This window comes from Triturus cristatus, chromosome 2_2 (assembly GCF_964204655.1).
Source record: "Triturus cristatus chromosome 2_2, aTriCri1.1, whole genome shotgun sequence".
Classification (NCBI taxonomy): domain Eukaryota; kingdom Metazoa; phylum Chordata; class Amphibia; order Caudata; family Salamandridae; genus Triturus; species Triturus cristatus.
In genome coordinates this window covers 466,247,608-466,273,718 of record NC_140582.1, presented here as the reverse complement: position 1 = coordinate 466,273,718, position 26,111 = coordinate 466,247,608, and the positions used below count along the sequence as shown (strand labels likewise).

Sequence of the window (26,111 nt, the reverse complement as noted above, 5' to 3'; positions counted from 1 at the left end):
TGATTAGGCCCGGCCAGCTCTGAGGACTGACACCCTTTGCTAGGGATGTGTTCAATGCATCTTGCATGATCACAGGTAGGGGAAGATCCCCCCCACTCCCACCTCCATAATACTTGGCTATAACAGTCTTAAGTACACTTTTCTCATTATTTTGAAAAGAGCAAACCTGCCAATGAATGCAAGAATTTGCATATGAATTCTGTTGCACATTCACTAAATTCTAGGACACACTATACATCATATAAATTCTTACATATTAATGAAGGATGTTGCACATGTGCAATCAATACTGAATGCTGTACATGTTTATAACTGAAAAATGTGCACTAAGATATATAAATATAAAAATAAATGAAATGAAGTGGAGGTACATAAGCAGAAAACACAAAAATCACTTCACCACAAGACATTATCAGACTTATTTAGGTAGATCACATGGGTGGTTTATATCTAGGGGTACTCCTCTTCTTATTTCACAAACTCCAACGGATTCAAAGTACCACAACAAGACCACTCCCACACAGTCACCCACATCACACTGGTGCTCCATGCATGTAACTAGCTACCTAGAGCCACACTGTATGCCTTCAAGGCACTCTATATTATCCAAAGGTCTATCCAAGGCAAAGTCCAACTGTTCCCCCAAGCTAAATTCCACTGATACTCCAAGAATAGAACAAGCTGCTCAAGTCTTGTAACTCATATAACTATCATTCTTTTAAGAAGAGCAGTGTTATAACTTCATTCTCAGTATAGATGGCAACAATTTAAAAATCTCTGCAAGTCAAATTAAGAAACATAGAAGCCCATTGGAAGTTCAGGAAGAAAGTACAGAGCTGGCTCTATCAAAGTTAAGGATGCAAGACCAAACCAGGGGCTGGCACCACTAAATGTAACAACCTCTGTTGTCAGTGCCATGAAATTCTGTGCTACCAAGTCTGACTTTAATAAGAGCATGCCTTGGACAAAACATAAAGTTCTCCCGGATTGTCTCATAAAACATTTATGGCAATTGCCAGTAACCGGTGCCAAACCAAAGTTGCTTTTCTGTCCCCACAAGGTGTGCCAGTTGAGCGTTCATATCACAGCCACTTGTGATAAGGGCAGGCTATAGGATCTGCCCATATATTTGGATAGCCACCCTCAACACTCTTAAACCAATCCCATGGAATACTAAGAAAACAAACATACAGTGATCAAAGAGATCTGCCATCTGTCACTGTTTGGATACTTGACAGCACTATAAACTCTCTCATTACAATTAGAGCTGGTATGATAGATAACTAAATTGTAGTCTATTCCTTGGGGTTCCTCTCTGTCACTGGTCTCTATAGGTTTATATAGACCATTTGTCTTTATTGCCTCAGCCAGCAAAGGCCGTGGACTGGTGGTTTCGCCTGTAAATGAGAATCTTATAAGGGACCTGCAGAATACCGGACATTGATGTGACTGTGCATTCTCTCTCCCTCTCTTTTCTTGCCCCCACTATGCTATTAGGTGCAGCGACCAGAGACCAGTAAGAGCACCATTTTAGTCACTCAAGCAGGACACCAAAGCGCTGCCTACATAGATAGCATTCCAGTACAACACTATTCCAAACAAGCAATCTCCTACACTTAAGCTTACTAATCATCTGGTAATGTGCATACAACTGATGTACAGCATCAGTTGTATGAGTTTAGTTTAGTTTATTAAATTAGCACAGTTAATTAAAACCATTGCAATAAAATGTCATCATAGCGCTGTTACCACGTTAAAAGGCAAAACAAAGCAAACCATCAAAATGTTAATTCATATACATATTACTGACGAGGCAGTAGTATGAAGCACTATGCCAATGCAACTACAATAAAGTACAATGTGAGAATCCAGCTGCCCAGAGAAAGGACAGAAAATGGTTTCCAGAAGCAAAAAAAAAACAAAGCTTGGCACCACATGTCCCTCAAGTTTGACTTTTAAAGATGGACTAGGACTAAAAGCAGAAGGTTGGGAGGGTTGACCTTGGTAATAGAAGAGAACCTAGATCTTTGGGTACAAGCATTACCATAAAAGTAACTTTACCCAGCTCACATGTACAGGCTGTTTTCTATTTCAAATAAGTCAGGCAGAGTCAACGGAAAAAAGGAAGGAGGGAAACGCACATTTAGCATCCAGGACACAATCATGTTGCTAACATTTTCCTGTCAAAATACGTATTTTGTATTTCTAGTGGACGCAACAAGTAAATGCTTTCAGAAGTCTAGAGGGTCTTCCATACAGATATTTGAGTAATATCCCTGGTGGCCACGTGCAGAAAAGAAGCCATAAATTGTGCTTTCGCTCAAGTGCATGAATCTGAAATAAATATCTGTATGGGGAAAGTGTATGCCATCATCACTATCTCCAGGATGTATCAATTCAAATTCTGAAAGTATGTCAGGAACAAAAGATGGGTGCATCCAACAAATTATTTTGTAAAGATGATAGACAGTCTACAGCACAAAAACACTTATGGCCTCATTCAAAAACTGCACTTTTCAGGTACTACAGTAGTGCTACAAAACGTACTACAAACTGAGATTCACAAACTGCACTTTTGTAATGACTTACACTTTTGAGTACGTTTTACAATTTTCGGTATTCACAAACTGCACTTTTGTAGTAACTTTCCTTTTGCATTAAGCACAACACTTCACAAAGCCAACCACTTGTATTTTAACACCCTTTCTTAGAACTTAATAGAGGTAGGGACTTACTACAAAAGTGTAGGTTGCTACAAAAGTGCAGTTTGTGAATACCGAAAAGTAGAAACTTACTCAAAAGTGTAAGGTACTACAAAAGTGCAGTTTGTGAATAGCACTTTGTATTAAGTTTTGTAGTATTACTGTAGTACCAGAAAACGTACTACAAAGTGCAGTTCCTGAATCAGGCCCAAAGTGTTTGTTTATTGCTGTAAATTATTACAAGAGTGCTTCTGTCACATACAGAACTAGCTATGCACAAGATCTTGAATCCTTTTGAAAATTACTGCAATAATAAGAAATTGCTGATTAATACTGGAAATACAAAATATATGATAGTAAAACAGCCCCAAATCTAGGAATTCCTTTAAAATCGACGGAACTCCGTAGGACTACGTGGATCTATATGATTACTTAGAAATCAGGTTTGACTACAAGTTGGTCTGGTCAGCTCGGCAACTTAAATGTGAGGCAACCTTGAGTCCATACACGGGCTTTGCCAAAAGCCAGAGGAACTAACTAATTGGCCCAGCCCTCGAAGCCTATAGAGCACAAGCACTTGCAGCAGGTGTATATGGAGCAGAGCTGTGGGGCTATAAAGTGAAAGGGTTGGCTAAGGTAGAGAACCGCTTTCTTGATCGCTTTCTTGTGCTTGTCCCTGGGACCCTTATGAGAGATTCATTCGGTTTGAAATCAGCTGAGCAGGCAGCAGTGTTAGGTTTCATCCAATATAGGGTAAGAATCTGGAGAAACCAGAGCTAAAATCTTATCTGCACATCATGCGAGAGGTATGGGTACAAATTAAACTACCCTGGTTTAGTCATGATGCTAATGTTTTGTAACAAAAAACAAATCATCCCTTGATTCACTCAAATCAACAAGAACCCCCTATCAATAGTGGAATTCTTAATTCATATAAAACACAGATAGACTCAAAAAAGATCTCACTCAAAATCCCTGAAACACTCAAACAATGATACTACTATAACATGCAGTGCAAACAAGTCAATTTATTTCTTTAGTACATATGAATATTAGTAAAACACAAATATTATAAAAACACCTATAATACAACACAATGCATCATATCAGCATAATTAAAAACAATACAATTCATCAAATCAGGACATAACATATTATGACACTTTTACCACAGAGAACCCTAAAAAATAGGGAGGACGAACAATGATAGACAGTACTCTTTGTCTTTTAACTCAACAATTTCCTGGGAATGATTTTAGCAAGATTAGCCTGGATACATATACTCTATTTTGTATCTACAGGTCCAACTTGTCCTCGGGATAATGTATAGAAATGCGTTGATGCGTTTCGATGGGTATCTGGTTATTCCATCTTTATCAAGACAGTCATTATGTTCACTTTTCTTTGTGGTATATTTGATTGTTATACCCTGAATGAAGGGGAGTTGATATTTGCACTTATTCTTGTACTTCTTTTGCAGACTCGAAGAATGGTCTATTTACTGGACCCCCTTCTTAAACAGACTTGAATAATCCCCGTTTCCCAACTGCCGTATATTCTTGAACGGTTCAATCCGGAACCCCAGATTTCTAATTTTGTGTCCAAGGGGTCCGCATATGAGGTCCAAGGTAGAGGGGCTTTTAGTACATACACCTCCTCACCTGCCGATGCGCTTACATCACGCTCTTATTATCTTAGGTATTCCCCGTCCTGCTTCGCCCCATTTTCCCAAAGGATGAAGCAGGACAGGGAATCCCTGAGCTAATGGTAGGATGAGTGTCTGTTGAAGTGTCCAAACCATTGGCATACACCAGTTTCTAGTACCAGTTGTCCTCTAGTCCATCAAGAGCATGGTGGTAAGCATAAGGGTACTGTGACCCCCTCCAAATCGCCACCCTCTCCAGACCTGTGAAAGGAAAAATGCACTGGCTCCGATTTGGAATAAATGGAACTAATCGGCGCAGGAGTCAGTGCTATCCAGCTCCATGTCAGAGTCTGGTATGACGACGTGGCCTGCGGTGCAGTGGGGCGTCAGTGGCGCACAGGATCGGGTGTCGAAGAAGGTCTTGGTCAGAGTGGGCACCGCGGCTCCAGATCCAGCACTGGATCCATGGGACTCGAATGGTGCTGATGGTAGCCCCGCCAGCCGAGAACCAGCATGGGCAGATCCCGCACTTGTAGTACCTGAAGGTGTGCCACAGGGGTTGGGCCACATAAATATTAGGGGCCTGGCCATATAAAAACTCCTTGAGATGGGCAGGGGTCGCGTTGGCTCCAGGAACCCTGGCACAGGCTCCACCGCAGAGCGAGGCCTAGAGTGCCGATGCTCCCATGCCTGGTCCGATTACTTGGACTGGCGCTGGGAAGTCAAAGACAACTTCGACTTCTTAGACTTCTTCCTCTTGTGGGACTTACCCAACGACTTAGATCGTGATGATCGTTGGGAGCAGCTCCATGTGCAGTCCCGGGACCTTCCTCGTAACCAGGATCGAGAGCATTTCAGGATTGTCAGACTATGGGTGGCAAAGAACTTTAGGGACCTTTCACACAGCACCTTGGGATTCATGGCACTGCAGTCCTCACAGGTCTTGGAGTCATGGTCCCGTCCCAAACACCATAGGCAAACCAAACGAGGGTCTGTCATAGACATCCGCCAGTGACAAGCACCACACAGTTTAAAGTTTATTGGCTTCTTAGGGGACACTCCTAACACACCAGGAGATGAACATCTCAAAAAAGCCTTGGAAAAAATTTGAGGTAACAGTGAGTCAAAAAATAACAGGAGGTACGTCTCTCCAGATCTGCACTGACTGGCACGGAAAGAAAAGAAATGACGTCAGCGCTAAAGAGTGGCACCACCCATATTCTTCACAGGGCCTATTTGACCCCAGCGCGCCTCCAGCGTTTTTACCCCGACACACTCTTCCTTTGCCCCCGCTGCCAGGCGCAAGACGCAGATTTCCTCCATATGTTTTGGTCGTGCCCGGGGATCCAGGCATACTGGTCGACTATCCACGAGACCCTCCGGGATCTTACGGGGTTGCCCCATCTAGATACCTGGGAGTACTGCGCACTAGAAATAATGGGCCGGAAGAAGCGGCATAAAGTGCCCATACGATTTGTCTCCTTAGCACACCTCCTGGCTAAACGATGCATAGCTATGCATTGGCGTTCCCCTACGGGTCCCCCGCTGGCGGCATGGAGGGGGGCGGTACTCAAATGGTCTGCGGCTGAGGAGGATACCCTGCGGGAAGAGGAGGCGAAGGGCACACGTAAAACCCCGATTTCCCTGGAATGGGCGCTGTTGATGCATCAGTTTAAACAAGTCCCGCCCCTAGCTGATCGGGACGCGACCGTGACCACCCCTACTGCCACGCGGCAAAGCGCAACGCCCACCCACCCGGAGGACACTCCCCCCTAATACTGTACACTAACCCTGGAGTGATTAGGTTCCTATCCCCGCTGCCCCGAGGTCTGCGCCTATGCTGTATGTCCGCCTGCTTCGTCGTACTGCGGCCAGGGGTTCCCAATGCGCTGCTCCACCGGTCACCTTACGGATCACCTGTGATATAGTCTAGCTGACCCTTCTCTAATAGTCCATGACTGCCCCTAGTTTGCTCCCCCCCTCCCTGGTTTGATCTTTTATTCGGCAAACACCTGTTACCTTGCACACAACTGCAGTAAAGATAATTATAAATGTCAAGATTGATTTCACCTGACTGAAAACATGTGCTTAATGATATTGTGATCCAATACTGATATGTAACGAAAGAACTAACAAATGCCAATAAAAATAAGTTTAAAAAAAAAAAAGAGTGGCACCACCCATATATTGGCACCACTCCCATCACTTCCGGCACATATGTCACCTAATGGCGCCACCTACCGGCATACAGAGATACTGCTAAAAAATGTCCAGATCCAGTCTGACACCTGGGGATTAATCTAAATTAAGGAATCTGCGACTAGGAGTTTCTATCAGATAAGCTCACCTAGAACTCTTCACTTGGGAGCCTGGGGAACAGGAGGAAACTTTTGGAATAACATTTTCATGAGGAGTAGAGTAGATGATTGCTTTGCTGTAGGGATTATAATTGAGATCGCTAGAAGTAAATGGGTTGGCTTGGGTTTAAATTTGGAGACTAAGATACCTTAGCATAATGGGGTAAAGTATTCACAATTACATTTTTTGTGGCAAAAGGGACAATGTTATAGCTTAAAATCTGAATGATAACCTTAGAACAAGAACTGGGTGACCCTGCTGTACAGTATGGGAGTTGAAATGCTGGGAATTTTAGTCCTCTTAATCCGAGGCCCATCACAAATAAAATACTTGTTTTACCAACTGAAACACTAAGCCTGACCCACTCTTAGGAGAGCTGCCTGGAAAGGATGAAAAATGGAAGATTTCCCAACTTGATGCCCTGAACAATTTCTCCCTGCCCGACAGAGGGCTATTAGGAAAGTCTCTATCCTCCAGTTCCATGGTACTCAAAGTACGGCCCGGAGCCCCTACTGACCTTCACATGCGCCCCCCAGCTGAATGACTACACAGGGCTGTTGTTTACTTCAGAAAGCACTGAACATTCGCAAATTTGTAAAATAAACAGGAAAGCGTTTATTTACAGGCTAACTGAATTAAAACAAAAGAAGCAAAAAAGGTGTTGTGTAAAATCTAAATTTGGAATCCATTCATTTTTCAATACATCTTGCAAAAAACATATACAAATATGGTAAAGTCTCTTTAAAATTCAAACAGTGTATTTCATTAATATGCAGAAGCATTACACCTTAGTATATCAAAATAGATAAGTGCATTCATAAGTATTTTATTTAAAACTAATTGTTTTCAAAAATGAGTGTAAAAATATTCATTCCTCCTCACACTCTAACAACAATACCAATAGTGAACTAAGAGGTAATTCAGGTGGCATGCGGAACTCTCTGGGTGGTCAGGGTTGTTATTATACATGGTGAACTTTTTAATACATTAAATCAAACACAAGACGTTTGTACAGCATATAATCCAAACTCATGTATTTGAAGGTGTTCATAATGAAGAAAAAGGATGCAAAGTGGAGGCAAAGTGAAATTAGGCAATTACATAGGATTTAACAAATGGGTCAAGTGAGGAAGCCAGGATTGATCCTAGGTTATCTGGTTCCACATTGTGCAATTGTATTTCAATTCAATTATCAAGTTACTTCCTTTTTACACTTGCCTCTCCCAAAGTAGAGATAGGAAGCAGAAAAGCTTATCCCAAGGTGCGGGAGAGATATAGCAATTCAAATACAGAAAAACTGAGTATTGTCATATCTATGACTCTTCAATAGAAAAGGGGCTTAATTTAGAGGAGAGTATGGAAAGAACCCCTCAAAATAACTCCATGAGTCACTGACCACACCACGTATATGATTTGCTTCCCCTAAGCCCACATTAACCCCAACCAAAACCCCACTTTCACCGAGCTCCCATTAATGTAGTCCTCGGGCACACCACTGACCATAGTATGTGGCAGGGAGGGAAATGTGTGAAAGTACCCAGGCTCTAGCTATTCTCTAAGGGTACTGGAGACTTGATGCTACAAATGAAGCCTGCTTGCCAGTGTGTATTCCCTTGCCTATTGCTGGAGAATGCAGAAGGTGCTGCAGCAGGAGATGTTGTTTGCTTGAAAGAAGGCAAGTTACAACTAGACATTTCTCCTATCTGCCCCTGTTGAACTTCCGAGAGTTCTTTGGATAGGGAGAGCTGTTGCAGAATTCAGGAGGACCAGTGGGAAATGAAAATGTTACTTTTGACATAAACTGAAGTTGTGTGAAGCCCACTGCAACTGGAAACATTAGGATGGTGTCCGAGGAACCAGATATATTTAACAAGGTGAAAATGGTTAAACCCACTTCAAGCAACCAGAAAAGTATCTTACTAAATACATCTATTTGGTGCCATTGTTTTCTTTCAGCACAATAAAACTAATGTACTCATGCCCCATTACACTGTATTGAGACACACACAATTTGCTTTTGCTGAAGAGAACAGTTTTTACCGAAAATATTCACAAATTGTTTTGTTATAACCTTTGATATCTACATCGGATTTCCTTTATTGTGGCATTTTGCTAATGTAATTTTTATCTCTTTAACTGAACTGTTTTGCCACTTTTAGGTTCTTGATATTCTTGATGTATTGTGATTTTGGTTAGTTGCTGCTCGTGTACTCTATGCATTTCTCCTAGGAAGACATTGCACCTTGAGCCAAGCTACCAAGGGCCAGATATAGACTCCTCACAGAAACCAGTTTATCTTTTAGGAGTCAAATTGTTCGGGCCATGTGGGTGCTCTGTTGTAGCTCAAACGAAGTCACTGGCCATCCTCTTCCACATATTAGCAATCGGATTTGATTCACTAAATTTGGAGAGTCTCTGATTATCTCTTAGCTCTTCTCATACGAGGATGCTGCCCAAATATTCAAGCTCAGCATAATGTTTTGATTTCGCCTCGAAACATGGGCCGAAACCTATGCAACCAATGAAATGCTTGAGAAAAATCCCTGTTGTGTCAGGTTGGAAATTCCTACTGGTATAGCTGACCCAAAAACTTCTTTGGATCATCCCCATTCACACTCTCCTTGATTCTAGAAAGGGTGGGTTACTGTGCCACTGTTGCTTTACAAAAATTCGATTTTTAAAGCAACATCAAAACGTTAAGTGGTGAGTCCTTTTGATGAGGCTTTTAATTAGCAGATACTTCCTGTGAGACACGGAATCTGATTTCCATGGTATAAATGGGCGCACTCATCTGCTTGCTAAAAATACTTATAGTTTTGTGCACCTGTAGGGTGGCTGCCTTTAACAGTGGTGAAGTGGTTCCAAGTTTCCATCTGATGAGCCTATACAGCAAAGTAAATTACTCACGGTGCTCTTTTGGAGGTAGAGCTGTATGAGCTTATTGCTCGTTCCTGAACTCTACGAGGACCTTCAAGAATTATATGATACAAGTTACTCCTGCTGACTGATCAAAACTCTTTCCCATCAGTGGAAGCTTTCCTTGCCTCAGCCTCCGTTCAGCTCGCCAATAACAAGGCCTCCGACAGACAGAAAAACGTATTTTCCTGACAACTGGTATACAATAGCTGTGGAGAGCTGAGAAGATTCTGTTCCTGCTGGTGATTTCCAGGGTTCATAGGGTTGGAGAACAGGTAGAGGCTTGCCTTTGGGTCATGCTACACCTTACAGCACCCAGTCCACAGCCTATGATGTGTGATCCTCTCCTGTACAGTGGGCCCCTAAACAGCACCCACTTCATATGTGGTAGGACGAGGATGAGCATGAGGCAGTACTTCTGCTGTAAGTGGAAGGGCTCACCCACCCACCTGCCTCTACCAAGAACAGACCCTCTTTCCTTCTGCTCACATGATCCTAGAGCTGAGGCTGTTGTCATGACTGTCTAAAGCATCTGAAGAATGAAGTGGTGTGAAGTTACCTCCACTGGAGGCAACCTTGCCCTTGATCTCATCCGAGCTTGTTGGACGTATCTAGGCCCTCATTAGGGGTCTATGTTTTTGGGGGTGAGGTAGTGCGTAAGGCCTTGTAATAAGTTGTTTTCCTTCCTTGAGACTACACCAAACATTTGCTGTAGTCGTTTACAGGGGCAGATCCATAACTGCAGGGCAGATATGATAAAACACACACACCTCAACGACCCTCCCAGAATCCGCTGAAGCTCCGATTGCTAGGGTGTTTATACTTATCTTTTTTTGGGGGGCCCCCATTTGTGCAGGAGCAGATTTGCTAGCATCAAGTTTATTCTCCATCGGTATGTGGGTCTGCTCCCGCAAAATGCACACTTCTGAGAATTGCTGCTGCAACATGGAGGTGATGAAGCACAATCTGACAGTCTTTCACACAGAAGCCGCGACCTGGAAGAATCACTGAATACAGTGTTGGATTCCCATAATAAAGGCCAGTAGTATTTTGCTTGTCCCTTCTGCCTGTTTAAAATGGGGACCCACAGTGTGAGATAGGGCTGACAGAATCAACTGCAGCTTCAAAGAGGCCTAAGCAATGGAGGAGAGTTTAGATGGGATGCAGCAAGAGCGCTCATTTATTGGCTGTTAACCCCATAAACTACTGTTCCACATTTCAGGGTTTACCGGCATTTCTTGCAATGTTCCTCCTAACTTGGTAATACTAAATCATTACAACACATTCTTTTGAGTATCATGAAAGGTTTATTTGTATGCAAGTGTAGAAGTGTAGTACAGTGGTTTCTGGGATCGCTAAATATTATTACTTTTAGATACAATCAATGTTGAGATAATAATCAATTGCAATAATGAATTTAAAGAAGGTGCATATGACCAGGCGCATGGTACTGAGAAGACACATTGCTTGGTATTGAGAAACAATGAAAATAATTTAATACATGCACAATAAACAATGTAGTCGAAAGCGAATAAGTGAGGAAAACATTCTTGGCGCCCTGAAAACGTGGCACACAGAATTTAAAAATTAAAGTGTGACAGCAGCAAGAATCTCATGGCCAAACGCAACAATATTTGGTTTGTATCAATACTTCAATGGATTGTGAAACTAGTCAGAAATAAGGTTTCACTTCCTGAAGGCAAAGTCAACGGCATTTTGACTTTAGGGTCTTTATCAGTACTGATCGATTAAGTATGGCCCGAGTCAAAAGACAGGACATTAAGTCAATGCCCAGATGTAGAACCAGTCCCAAAACATTCTAGCCAGACACAGAAAGAATTTGGATACTTAAAGATTCTATAACCTAAGTAGGTAAACGACGGAAGTGGTCTACTTCACTTGAACAGAGGTAGATAAGAGTGTCCTGGAGCTTAGGGAGGTCAAAGCTGACATGCACACAAGACGTATATTGCGGTATCCCAATCTTCCAGATGGGGCTGTGACAGCAGGCTGCGATAGAGGAGAAAAGCCAGCACAGCAAGAGTCTCTGTTCAGTATGCCAACAAGGAACAAGCACTGTGAATGCGCTTAGCCAGCGGAAAAGTAAGTCTCCATTTGACTGGGAAGGGATCCTATTTTCTCCCTAGAATAACAAGATGAAGATCCTTCAGCATGTCTCTTTGTTTATGCCAACATCAGTCACTGTATCTAGATTCACTCTTTGATTAGGGCACTTTTAGCAAATTCTCTCATTTGGAATCCATGACATTTGCTTTTTGAGCTGACTCCGAGTATGCTTTTAGAATAAACAGAATGCAATGCAGTTGCATAGCTCAAATTTCAGAACATTGTTCAACATAGGAAGCACCAGGAACACAGCCTGATAATTTATGTTAGACTGTACATTGTCCTTCTAGCTTAGCTTGTGATCCATTTTCATAGTTTGGATATGAAAACCTTTAATGTGGATGCTGTGAGGCCCGTTTTAGAATACAGCAAGCGCCAGCTTGCCATGTTTTGCTTTATTAGGATGTTTGAAAGTGCAAGCAATACTAAAAAAGTCACTCTACAGATGGAAATATACAATTGAAGGAAATCAGCTTCAAATATTTTGCTCACCTCAGTGTCACAGCGGCTAAAACTGACGACTGCAGAATTTTTATCCACATCCAGCAGGTCTACGGGAACATCACTCTGTCACAAACATGAAAAAACATCATCTCATTAACAGCCTCTTACATCTGTGTATTTGTAGAGGATTGGGTACATCTTCATAGAAAAAAACATGTTGCCGCCAGAACTATTCACACATCAACACCAAACAATCTCAGTGATAATGGTGAGCAGATCAATAGAATGGAAAAACACACGTGGTGTGCAACAGTAAAAATACATATTACCTTAAGAATATAAGAACTCAAGAAATATACATTCAATAATATTGTAAATACTTTAACAGAATGAGTTCCCTTTCTTTCTACAGTTTGTTTTAGTTGGGACATTAGTTATGCAGCTACATGTAAGTAGAGGTTTAGAAGACCAAAGTTCTTGCTAAGATAATTGCAAACCGTGTGATGGTCGTGCCGAAAGACCTGGCTTAGGTAGATCAGATCGGATTTATGCCGAACCATGCCACTGGAATAAAAGAAAAGGCCTTGATGTGCTAAGGTAGGCAACGCTACCGTTACCATTAAAATCTGAAAAGCATTAGATTCTGTGGAATCACCTTTCATGTTTACTAAGAGGAAGGGGTACTTTTGGGACTTTTGAGACGGCTTCAGCCCTTAAATCTTGGCTTGGATGGAGCTACTATAATGTATGGGCCTTTTATGCCTCTATCTCAAATTCTTTTTGCTTTAGTGATAGAACCCCTGACGTGCCGGTGCCAGGTGCTGGATGGTGTTCGATCTGGGAAGACAGAATATCATATATGGGGACAACATTTTATTTTATACCGTGAGTCTGGGTCCATCTCCTACGGGGTTCCAGTGGAGGCCTGCTCCTAATACTCGTATGCCCCTTAGGATTAATGTGAAAGGAGCTACCTACCTTGTATCTATGTGACCAGTGAAGAGACCAGGTTTTAGGAGTAATCTGGGACTACTGGTGAAGCATTTCATATAAGAAAGGGTATGCTTCCCCTTTCTCTGATGAGCAGAGCAGCATTTTATAAAATGATAGAACTTCCTAGGTTTCTTTATGGCATGCAGAAGGCATCATGATGAATTCCCAATAGCATCTTTAATGTAGCAGATGGAATGCTGCAAAGTCTTAAGTGGGAAAGGGGTTTCCTAGGATCTCCTTGTAATCACTATACATGAGGATGTATGGCAAAAGAATATCTAACTAATATTCATATATACTACTTGGCTACTCAGCTGTGTAGTGGTTAATTAAAGAGTTTACTGTCTAGTCACACAACAGTCACTGGGGTTGGAACGGATGGACAAATAAGGGCTTTTTTCAAATATACATATAAATGGGAAGACTCAGCCGATCAATTTACTGTCGCTGACAAAGGCTGGAGAGAGGCTGCTAGTCCAATGGGATGGAAGGGGAAACTTTCCAAGGAGACTTACTATGGGTGGGAAATTTAATGCAGGATCTTAGTGCACTGGACGTTTTTAAGGAATACAATTGAGAGACATCTGAAGGATGCTTGCAATGCTATCCTTTTAACAGATGTGCTAGAAAATAAGATGCCAAGGACCCAGATACCTTTAATTGCGCCATGCATTGTTTCATGACATACTATGTGAAGTCAAAGGCTATCTCCACGACACAAATCTTTGATGAATAGTGCAACTCACTCTCTCTAATGAAAACTAGTTAGGAAAGGGATCTGGGGAAATGGTTGAGGAAGATCATGGAATTTTATAAAATAACTGCCTGCCCCAGGGATGGAATGCTTCAGATATCAACTAGCCTTCTATTACTATTTACTGATCCCATTTGATGGCATGCGGTGAAGTGGCAAATTATGGCATTTGATTTCATAAATTGTTACTATATATAAATCCAGACTACACATGCAGTCTAGTGATTAGGGAGCCAACTAAAGACCACTGAGACCGCTCAATGTTACCTTCTGCACTTGACCCAAGTTTGCTAGATCTCTTCACCGATATCCACACAGACTCAGGAGGCCATTTTACAATTGGGTACCTCTCAGCACACCATTACTATTATGTGCAGAACGTTAAAGCTTGACAGCCTCAAAAGGACAACTTATGGCTGATCTGGGTGGGAGGAGAATATTGAGGACTAATTCAACGACACATAGTGGGATACTGCCTGTCCGCAGGCATGAGAGGTCTCAGGCAACACAAGATTCAAGTTGATACAATTCAATTTCCTCCACCGAACCCATCTGTCACTAGTGGTCTTAGGCAAGATATACCCCGGAAGGAATGCTTCCTGCCCCAGGTGTTGCGCAAAGAGAGCCTCCTTTCTCCATCTAGCATGGGAGTGCCCCCACTGCCCCTGTTTTGGGAAATATTGTTCTCATCACTGGAGGCAATCACAGGTATACCACTGTATCTGGGACCCTTGCAAAGCTTATTAGGGGGTGATCCCCAATGGGAAAGGAGGAAGATGCAACACAAATTTCCCAAGACTGACACTGGTGTTGGCATGCTGGCATGTGGTGATGGGATGGAGAAACTTCAGGGCTCCCAAGGTTTCCCTGTGGCAAAGAGATGTGACAGAGTAGTCAATAGCAGGGGAGAAGCATACTAAATTAACTGGAAGTATGAGATGACATAAGGGGAGCTTTTAGAGAGGGTTGTGGAGGGAGAGGAACTGGAGGGGGATTACCAGAGTATAGGGGGTTGGTAACAGGTAGAGGCTTGCCTTTGGGTCATGCTTCACCTTACAGCAACCAATCCACAGCCTCTAACGTGTGATCAATTCATGTAGAGTGGGCCCCTCAGCAGCACCCACTTTATATGTGGTAGGACGAGGATGAGCATGAGGCAGTACTTGTGCTGTAAGTGGAAGGGCTCACCCGCCTGCCTCTACCAAGAGAGAGTGTGAGTGTGAGTGTGAGTGTGAGTGTGAGTGTGAGTGTGAGTGTGAGTGTGAGTGTGTGTGTGTGTGTGTGTGTGTGTGTGTGTGTGTGTGTGTGTGTGTGTGTGTGTCCCTTGAATTGCTTATAACCACTGTACCACAGATGTGGGTGGCTGTTCCCCCATCACCCTGCCACCCCAATCGGTCACTGCCCTCTTATGTGGCCTCATGGTGCAGTCAGTTCATCAAGCTAGTAGACCTGTACTGAGACGACCAATGGCACTCCAACAATTTGTCATGCAATGCATTTGTAATGGGAGTATGCAAGTGGGAAGACACAGAGGGGTATTAATGTATATACATATATGTGTCACACTAGATTATGATTTTTGAAATTACTGCAGATATTCTTGGAGATTGGATGTCTTATTGTTACTGTTGCTCTACATTAACACAAAAACCTAATAAAGAAACGTTTAAAAAATGGTTGCAGATCTGGACAGGCCCTGTAAAACATATGGAAAATAAAGATAGAAAAATATGTCTTACCTGAACCAGGACATTATCTATAGCCATCTGCACCTCAAGGATGAGGCTGTAGCTTGCATCATCACGGTTTAATGTAAACTTATCATTCACACTAAAGATAGGTACTGCAGAGATAGCTGTGCTGGACTGCGCCGATTGCTGGTACTTGTCACGCTCCTGCAGGACCTTGACCTGGAGCTGCTCCAACTCACTCCTAAACATGACAATTAAAAAAAAAGACTCAGTTAAACTGAATGAAAGATGTGCTTCTCTGTCAGTAAGACCATGGGCCAGATGTAAGACCATTTCATTTTAGTGGTCACAAACAGAGAATTGGGCTGCTTGCGACCGCTAAAACGACTTTTGCAATACCCTACCCTATTTTGCTTGTCAATGACCTATTACCAACTCGCAAAATAGAGTTTGCGAGTCGCTATTAGGAGAGGTCGTTTTAAGGGCGTCCCTCCTAATAGCGAGTCACAGTGGCAGGGTGAATGTTTTGTGACCGGAATGCGGTTGCAAAACATTTATATTTTACCGACTCTGTGAAGGAGGTGGTAACCCATTTGCAAATGGGAAGGGGTCCTAACATTTTTTAAGAGCAGACAGCGGTCCCACAGACCACATCCTACAGAAAAAAAATGCTTTATTAAAAAAGCAATCACAGATATGGTGGTATATATATATATATATATATATATATATATATATATATATATATATATATATATATATATATATATATATATATATATATGGAAAGGCGTCTTCTGCGTATAAACTGCCTCCACCACAACGGAAGTCGCTTCGTTACGGGAGGACCCCACAGAAGCGGGTCCCATTAAATTGCTGCGGTTCCTTCTAAATCCTCAGGAGGAAAAACGAAGCCGTGTGTGGTCCTTCAAAATTCTTTATTCAGCCACTCTGCCAAACGCGTTTCGAGTGCGAAGCACTCTTGTTCACTGACAAGTAAAATCAAAGCGAGCGGCCATTTTTATGGTATTCACCACGTGATTAAACAAAACTACAAATAAAGTGCATTAGAAAACAGACTTGTAGTTTTTTGATTTTTTAAATAGGAAAGTGGCACGCGATATTTGATAAAACTCGTATTCGTTGAAATTCATTTCATAATGATAAAACATGTGTAAAATCAATATATGTACAATGAAAATCAATTTATAAATATTTATAAATATTAAATATTATAAAATTCTTCTAAAATGAAATTGTTGCGAGTGTTGCCCCAGTGGGCCCACGTAAACAAGTTACTGTCAATTATCGCTGCTTTTCAATTCTGCCCCAGTGGGCCTACCGCCGTCCTAGATTTATTTCTACTACATGTCATAAATTAGTCATAAAACCTATTATAAAACCCAACATTTAAAACTGCTAATAATACTACAATAACACATTTTCAGACTAAATGGGTATACAAATCTTCTTCTATGTTCAATCCATCAGGTTGTTTACAGTTTAGTTCAACAATATACCTTGACTCCAATTTTCTCAATGCTCTTTCACGGTTCCCTCCCCTTGTGTTTTTTGGTACCGCATCTGTTACAAAGTAAGATAGACCTTTAACATCTTTTTTATGAAATCTTTCAAAATGTCTGGCGACAGGATATGTCCTATCGCCATTCTTTATTGCCCTGAGATGTTGTAAGATTCTTTTATGCACCTCGAGGATTGTGCTGCCCACGTACTGCAGTCCACAAGGGCACTGGAGCACGTAGACAGCAAAATCCGTTTTACAAGAGTATTTGCCTCTGATTCTCTTTGAATGTTTGCTAAAGCCTGGTTTGTACCTATCCGTGTTTACGCCATGAGTACAGGCTTTGCATTTGGGGCATTTGATAAATCCCTTGCGTTTTGTGAGCCAAGTGGTTTTTTGTGGTGGCTTGCTTAGAGTATTTTTTACCAGGGCTTGTTTGAAAGATTTCACCTTGCGGAATGTGATTAGGGGTCTCCGTGTTACAGCCTTACCTAAAATTGGGTCATTTTTTATTAGATGCCAGTGTTTATTACAGATGTTTCTTAATTTGTCATGCTGAATGCTGTAGGATGTTATAAATCTACACTCTTTGTTTATTTCTTTTGCATCATTCCGCTTAGCTGTTTTATTGCTAAACAAGATCTCTTCTCTTTTCTTTGCATTAGCTCTATGAATTGCATCTTCAATCCAACTGTCAGGGTACCCCCTATCTTTGAACCTTTTTTCTAAGGTTTTCATTTCTTTTTGTAATTCTTTCTCACTGCTACAGTTTCGTCTGGTTCTTAGGCATTCTCCATAGGGGATGCTCCTCTTTAAGTTAACCGGATGGAAACTTGTAGCATGTAGGATTGTATTACTGAATGTGGGTTTCCTGTAAAGCTTGGTTTGAATTTTACCATCTTCTATAAACACTGTAACATCCAAAAAGTTAACACTAGTATTGCTGATTTCACTTGTAAAACTCAAATGATTCTCAGTATGGTTGAAAAGTGCTTGAATAGCAATTATTTCCTCTTTAATGATGAATTCTTCCAACAGACCTGTGGCACAGCGATGGGCACCTGCTTCGCCCCCAGCTATGCGAATTTGCATATGGGCTGGTGGGAGGAGCAGGTGGTCAGGGAACAATATAGCAAAGAGTGGGAAGAGAACATCATGCATTGGAGCAGATATATCGATGATTTATTTGTAGTGTGGAAGGGTACTGAAAATGAAGCAAGATCCTTCATCAACAAGCTCCAAATAAATGACCTCAATTTGAGTTTTACAAGTGAAATCAGCAATACTAGTGTTAACTTTTTGGATGTTACAGTGTTTATAGAAGATGGTAAAATTCAAACCAAGCTTTACAGGAAACCCACATTCAGTAATACAATCCTACATGCTACAAGTTTCCATCCGGTTAACTTAAAGAGGAGCATCCCCTATGGAGAATGCCTAAGAACCAGACGAAACTGTAGCAGTGAGAAAGAATTACAAAAAGAAATGAAAACCTTAGAAAAAAGGTTCAAAGATAGGGGGTACCCTGACAGTTGGATTGAAGATGCAATTCATAGAGCTAATGCAAAGAAAAGAGAAGAGATCTTGTTTAGCAATAAAACAGCTAAGCGGAATGATGCAAAAGAAATAAACAAAGAGTGTAGATTTATAACATCCTACAGCATTCAGCATGACAAATTAAGAAACATCTGTAATAAACACTGGCATCTAATAAAAAATGACCCAATTTTAGGTAAGGCTGTAACACGGAGACCCCTAATCACATTCCGCAAGGTGAAATCTTTCAAACAAGCCCTGGTAAAAAATACTCTAAGCAAGCCACCACAAAAAACCACTTGGCTCACAAAACGCAAGGGATTTATCAAATGCCCCAAATGCAAAGCCTGTACTCATGGCGTAAACACGGATAGGTACAAACCAGGCTTTAGCAAACATTCAAAGAGAATCAGAGGCAAATACTCTTGTAAAACGGATTTTGCTGTCTACGTGCTCCAGTGCCCTTGTGGACTGCAGTACGTGGGCAGCACAATCCTCGAGGTGCATAAAAGAATCTTACAACATCTCAGGGCAATAAAGAATGGCGATAGGACATATCCTGTCGCCAGACATTTTGAAAGATTTCATAAAAAAGATGTTAAAGGTCTATCTTACTTTGTAATAGATGCGGTACCAAAAAACACAAGGGGAGGGAACCGTGAAAGAGCATTGAGAAAATTGGAGTCAAGGTATATTGTTGAACTAAACTGTAAACAACCTGATGGATTGAACATAGAAGAAGATTTGTATACCCATTTAGTCTGAAAATGTGTTATTGTAGTATTATTAGCAGTTTTAAATGTTGGGTTTTATAATAGGTTTTATGACTAATTTATGACATGTAGTAGAAATAAATCTAGGACGGCGGTAGGCCCACTGGGGCAGAATTGAAAAGCAGCGATAATTGACAGTAACTTGTTTACGTGGGCCCACTGGGGCAACACTCGCAACAATTTCATTTTAGAAGAATTTTATAATATTTAATATTTATAAATATTTATAAATTGATTTTCATTGTACATATATTGATTTTACACATGTTTTATCATTATGAAATGAATTTCAACGAATACGAGTTTTATCAAATATCGCGTGCCACTTTCCTATTTAAAAAATCAAAAAACTACAAGTCTGTTTTCTAATGCACTTTATTTGTAGTTTTGTTTAATCACGTGGTGAATACCATAAAAATGGCCGCTCGCTTTGATTTTACTTGTCAGTGAACAAGAGTGCTTCGCACTCGAAACGCGTTTGGCAGAGTGGCTGAATAAAGAATTTTGAAGGACCACACACGGCTTCGTTTTTCCTCCTGAGGATTTAGAAGGAACCGCAGCAATATATATATATATATATATATATATATACACACATACATACACGGTAGGTAATTTACGACCCCATTGGGAATCGCTAAATGCGTCTGAGACATATTAGTACATTTCATTTTGTGACTCGCTAATTGTGAGCTGCTAAAAATCGCAATTGGAGTTGCAAAAATGAAATGGTCGTACATCTCACCCCGTATTACTAATCCATTAACTGCCAACTGTCAATATAATTATAAGGAAAACAAGAAGCAAAAAAGTAAATATTGGAAAATGGCCCACTCTGTAGGGCCCCTCCAAACTTTTGCCTTTCTCCTCCCCCTTTTTCTGACCTCGTTTTTGTTGGCCTTAGGACTCTGAGCACTTTATCACTGCTAACCAGTGCTAAAGTGCACGTGCTGTCTCCCTAAAACATGGCAACATTGTCTGATACCCAATTGGCATATTTAATTTATTTGTAAGTCTCTAGTAAAGTGCAGTACATGTGCCCAGGGCCTTTAAATGTAATGCTACTAGTGGGCCTGCATCACTGATTGTGCCACCCACCCAAGTATCCCACTAACCATGGCTTAGGCCTGCCATTGCAGAGTCAGTGTGTACAGTTTACGCTGCCATATCAACCTGACTAAATAAATCTTTTGCTAGGCCCAAACCTTCCCTTTTTATACATATACGTCACCCCTAAGGTAGGCCCTAGAAAACCCAGAGGGCAGGGTGCAATGTATTTAAAATACAGGCCATGTATTTTCATGTTTTACATGTCCTGGTAGTGAAAAAACTCTCAAACTCATTTTTCTCTACTGCAAGGCCTATATCTCCCACTGGATGACACTGAGATTACCTTTTTACATTTTGTAAGTGTAATTCCCAATTGTAAAGAGATAGATTCTATTCTGAAATGCCACTTTTAGAAAGTTTAAGACTACATGTGGTTAGGAAGATATATTATTCCCCAGCAATTATTTTTAGAAGTAATTTGTATTGGATGATTTGATTATGTGGGGTGCGACAGTGTTGTTGTATGAATATTGCCAATATGTAAATCTAACCCTGAATACATATTCTTTATGTGATTATTAATCTTTGTACAATAAATAGAAAAATTGTGAAAACAAAATTAGAAAAATGTTGTTTGACCAGTCTGCCTGAGTTTTATTATTTTATTTTGGTTAAATTGTAAATGGTGTCTTCTGCATATTAATTATAGAGTTGGATTTAAAGTCCAACAAAACGCGAAGTATACTGGCAATAATCCTTCCGGGGACATTTTCTGTTTTGACTTAATTACCCAGTTTACTGGGGAAATATTGGGTTGGTCCAGCATGGTTAAATACTTTTAGAAAATTGTCTCTCTTACTGTAGCCATTTGGTGCCTGCTACTTGTCTTTGACACAAGTCTAGGAAGGATGACAGGTAGGCTTTGTGTATTCCCCTAGACAACCACACGCAATGCGGATTTAGGTTTGACTTGATGGGCCATCCTATTAGCATGGGAGGGAGGAGCAGGACCCAGCCTCACTTACACCTGAATACGTAGTGCCCTGTCCCCACAAAAGGGGCTGCATACTCCTCTGTAGTGAGTCTGGAGCCAGAGCAGGAAGGAGATCTGTGCACTTCAAAGGCATCTCTTCGAATTCTCCCCCACTTCAAAAAAGGGCACAACTGGGTATAACTACTGTACCTCAGACACCACCACTTCAGTGCACTTCTGGACCTGTGAATACTGCCAGGAAGAAGGACTGCTGTGCTGCTGAAGGAGTGCCACTCTGCTGGGCTACTGCTTTGCTGGACTCATGCCTTGCAGTGCTGCCCTGCTGTTCCCCTGCCTGGGTGAGAAGGACTAGACCTGCATCAATTGCACCCAGAGTGACTCCAAGGGCTAACTGGCTAGCCTCCTGAGTTGAAGTCTCAGGGAAATAAAAGACTTCCAACCACCCTGCTTCTGCAGCTGGACTCTGCCATCTGTGAGTCTGCCCTGCCAAGTGGTTCCACCCCAGTCCTGGACCCTTGGAAGTGGGTCTAAGATGTTTGCGCCAGCAGAACCCACGCATCTTCTGTCGAACCGACGCATTGCCGCTGCTGCGCAGATCAGGACCAGTGTATTGCTTCTGTTGCATGGCTGAGAACCGGCGAATCACCACTGTTGTGTGAATCAGCACTGACGCATCACCACCGCTGGATGGACCAGAACCGGCACAATGCCCCTGCGTGGATCGGACCATACACATTGACTTTGGAACCTCCACTACACGGAACTCTTCCTGAGCAAGGTCTTCGCATCCCCGTCAATGGCTGCCTCAACGACAATGTAAATCTCTGCATTGCAGCTCATTGGAATAGATGCATCGCCACTGCTGCGCGGATCAGAACCAGCGCATTGCCGTTGATCAGCACTGCCTGGCTTCACCCTGCATCCTTGACGCAACCAGGATCAAGGTACTTTTGTTCAGCAGGCATCAATGGGTTCCTCTCAGGCCCACGCTCCATCCCGATTGGCCTGAACCTTTGACTTTGTCCTGGACCGGTGCGACCAGATAGCCCAAGTAAGCGGTTATTGCTTCTATTGCTTCTAAGCGCTATTTTACAATTTATTCTTTAAAAAAATCATTACTCAAGTTCTATTTATTGGATTTTTGTTGTTTTGCTCTTGTTTTATTTATTGAACTATGTTCTATTTTGTTATCTTTTGTGTGATGTGTGTGATGTTTTCACTTTTTTACTGTTTGAAGTGCTGCACAAATACTTTATTTATTTATAAGTTTTATCTAGCGCTAGCTAGACCCGAAGGCATCAAAGTGCGTTAAGAAATGGTGAATAGAAATACAGTAAATCAGGCACGCAAACACAAATGAGGCAAGAATTCAAAATAGCAAATAATAAACATTAAAGAAAATAAAAGCAGTACCAAAAACAAGAGAAGCAGATTTGAGATGATCTAATAGCCAGCATAAACAGAAGCAGCCGATTATGATCGTAGGGACTAGACCTGTACATACGATATTTAACCAAGGTCAATAATCTAGGAGTTAAAGTATTTGTTGAGGAGGAGTTGTTTCAGGTTTATTTTGAAGCTAGGGAAGGAAGAGTTGCATTGCAGGCCATCAGAAGTTAGAGAGTTCCATGTGCTCTGAGCCTTTCCGGAAAAATAGCAAGACTTGTTTGCTGATTTTTTTTTAGATTGGGAGATATGAATATAAGTGGGTTAGAGCTTCTCAAAGACCTGGTAGTCCCAGCTTTCATCAGCTTGTTTTCTAGGTAGTTGGGAGTGTGTGAGTGAAGTGCTTTGTGGATGATGCAGACAGACTTGTAAGTACATCTTCCTTCAATAGGAAGCCAGTTGAGGGTCTTGAGGGCAGGAGTGATGTGTTCAAATCGTTTGACGTCTGAAATGAGCCGGGCTGCCAAGTTAAGAACTGATCTAAGGGGGGCAAGGTGAGTTTTCGGCATCCCTGTGAGAATGGCATTGCCATAATCTAGTTTGGAAAGGACCAAAGATTGCACCACAATCTTGAAATCATCCGCTGGAATGAAAGGTTTAATTTTCTTAATGTGTTTTAGTGAGTACAGCGCTCCTTTTGCTGAGTTTTTGATGAGTTATTTCTTTTTTTTTTTTTTTTTTTTTTTGGAAACCTTTATTAACAGTTCAATAAGAACAAGTATGGGCCTACAACCCCCCAGGGCCGGCCGCTAAGCAATCAGATCAATAACGACAAGTACAAACACAGGCAGCACTTCGGGGAGCAAAATCGTACTACTAATACTGTGAACAGCGTAAGTAGGGCACCAGGAGAAAAAGGTTTTCATTTTATGATGAGACAAGGCAGTAGGATCAGGTGACAAGCAATTTTAAAACAACGATCACGGAGCTGCAGAGTAATGAACGTTAGCGATTTACAGCAATCTATTAGGTCGATGGCGCAAACACAAGAACATCAGGATGGGGAAGAACATAATATACAGTTGCGCCCGCAGTCCCCCGCCAAAACTCCCCAAGAACACCTCGGAAGTTGTGAACACATGGAATGGCAACGAGGCATAGCAAAAGGGAGTGTATCACGCTGATCCCAGAAAAAGAAAAAACAAAAAGAATCAGAGAAGAAAAAGGAGGCCATGGAAAAGGAGATGAAAGAATACAGAATCCCCTCCCCCAACCCCCCACCCTGCACCTCTGCAAATGAGTACGGCCCCCCCCCCCCAGCAGTGTGCCTGTCGCCCTGGAACCAGACCCGAAATATAGAAGAGTAGGGAAAAAGAAGTAAGAAAAGACCCCCACCAGGCGGGGGGTAGAGAAAGTATTTATAAACTGGAGGAGGGCCTTCATAACAGACCCCCGGCGTTCTCCCTCCCGCACGGTAAGGTTCCCCTAAAGTGAACAAGGAACAGCACAAAGACAATCTTCTCAAACCACGATGGGGAGCATTATGTACCTATTGTGCCAGTAGCCATGTCAGGAGAGCACGCCACCTCTATGCCCGCCCGTCCATTAGGCGACCACCCCCGAGGGGCCAGCCTCATCCCTGACCACTCTTTGGAATTCTGCCCATGCCAACCCCTCGACCCAGCACCATACCCAATGTTCCTAGGCAGAGAAATGTCCAACAACGACAGAGAAGCGACGCACACAGGTGGGGTGGAAGTCTCTGAACATCAACACAGTCCGCCGCGTGAGGAAACAGGCTTCCCAGTGCTGCCCTAGGATCTGCACTGCATGCAAGGTTCAGGGAGGCAGAAGCAGCCAAAGCAGACATTAGTTGCAGGAGTTGTCCCTGGGTCGTAGGAGGGCATGTACGGGATGAGGCCACCACATCACACTCAGGTCCAACGCCTCCGGGACAGATCAGGCCCTCAGAAGGTCGAACACACTGTAGCATACTGGCCGGGGCGTCCAGTCGTGCACTAACCTCAGGGGTGGCCGCCACAGCATCCTCCTGCGCGCAGTGTGGGTAGTCTCTGTATTCGTGCGGACAGGCGGGCCGCCACTGCCCCAACTCCGACGCCACACCATCGAGCCTACTCCCCAAGATCACGAAACCATGAACCAAGGAGGAGTGAAGAGTACCAAGAGCCTCGAGGAGGTCGCCGTACCCCAGCTCAGCTCTCTGCGATCTCGCCGCCATACTCCCAGAAGTCGTACGCTCACAGGCCCGCCGCGGCCCAGCGGACAGGATGGTAGGCTTCATCGCCCAAAGATGGCCGCCAAGTATGCCCGACCCTCACCGGGGCCGGGACAAGCGTCGCGATGTCCACGTCGCGGGTGACCGGGTTCCGGGGGCAGGCAAAAAACTATCCGTGGTCACGGGCAACAGTCGTCCCCACCACGGACCAGCCCCCGTGGAAATCCGGGGGCGGCCCGCAGCGATCGGGGCAGGATACGGACGGCGGCCGGGCAGCTCACCAGCAAGGCAGGGGCAGTCACCGGGGAACCTAAGATTTGCACCCCCGGTCAAGCACTCGGTCCGCTACGCTGGGCAGTAGAAGTGACCATGCCGAAATGTAGGCCGAGTTTGGCACCGCTCCGGTGGGCCGACTCCACCCAGTCACCACTGGCCGCTGTTGTCGCACTGCCACCCGGCCACGGCGTCCACTCGATGTCCCGGCTCCAGGGCCGCACAGGCCGCAAAGTTCAGATGCAGTTTTCTCCGGTAATACCGCAGCTAGAAACCTCGGAGTCAGACAGTCGGGAGCCCCTCTCCTTCAGAAACACGACCACGTAGCACAGGTTAAGGATCTCAGGCAGGATATTCGTGCGGGATGCAGAGGTTCACGGAGCCGGGAGTCTACGCTGCCGTCCCGGTCGCCATCTTGGCTCCTCCTCCTTGATGAGTTATTTCATTGACATGTTGTTGTCCAGGAAGAACCCAAGAGACTTTGCGGAGTTGGATAGAGTGTGAGCAATTTAAGGCATTTAGGTCGTTGAGACATTAGTGGATTGGCAGGTGGTTGCTTTTGGGGGAGAATAGAATTACTTCTGTTTTGATGGGGTTTAGCTTCAGGTGATTAGAGCAAAACCAGGAGTGTAACTTGATCAGTGTGGCATTAAGATGTAGAATGTCACTGGGTAATTTGATTTTGCAGTAAAGTTGCATGTCATCAGCATA

At 42.9% G+C, this 26,111-nt stretch overlaps 1 protein-coding gene across 2 annotated transcripts in view; it reads right to left on the bottom strand.

Annotated features, from left to right (window-relative positions):
- BBS7 (Bardet-Biedl syndrome 7) overlaps positions 1-26,111 on the bottom strand; it is a 368,412-nt gene that overhangs the window by 97,988 nt on the left and 244,313 nt on the right. For both annotated transcript variants that reach the window (XM_085641566.1, XM_085641567.1), the window contains exons 11-12: positions 15,679-15,871; positions 12,241-12,315 (exon numbers count right to left, since the gene is read on the bottom strand). In XM_085641566.1, coding sequence (XP_085497692.1) covers positions 12,241-12,315; positions 15,679-15,871 — 268 coding nt within the window. The remainder of the gene's footprint in view (positions 1-12,240; positions 12,316-15,678; positions 15,872-26,111) is intronic.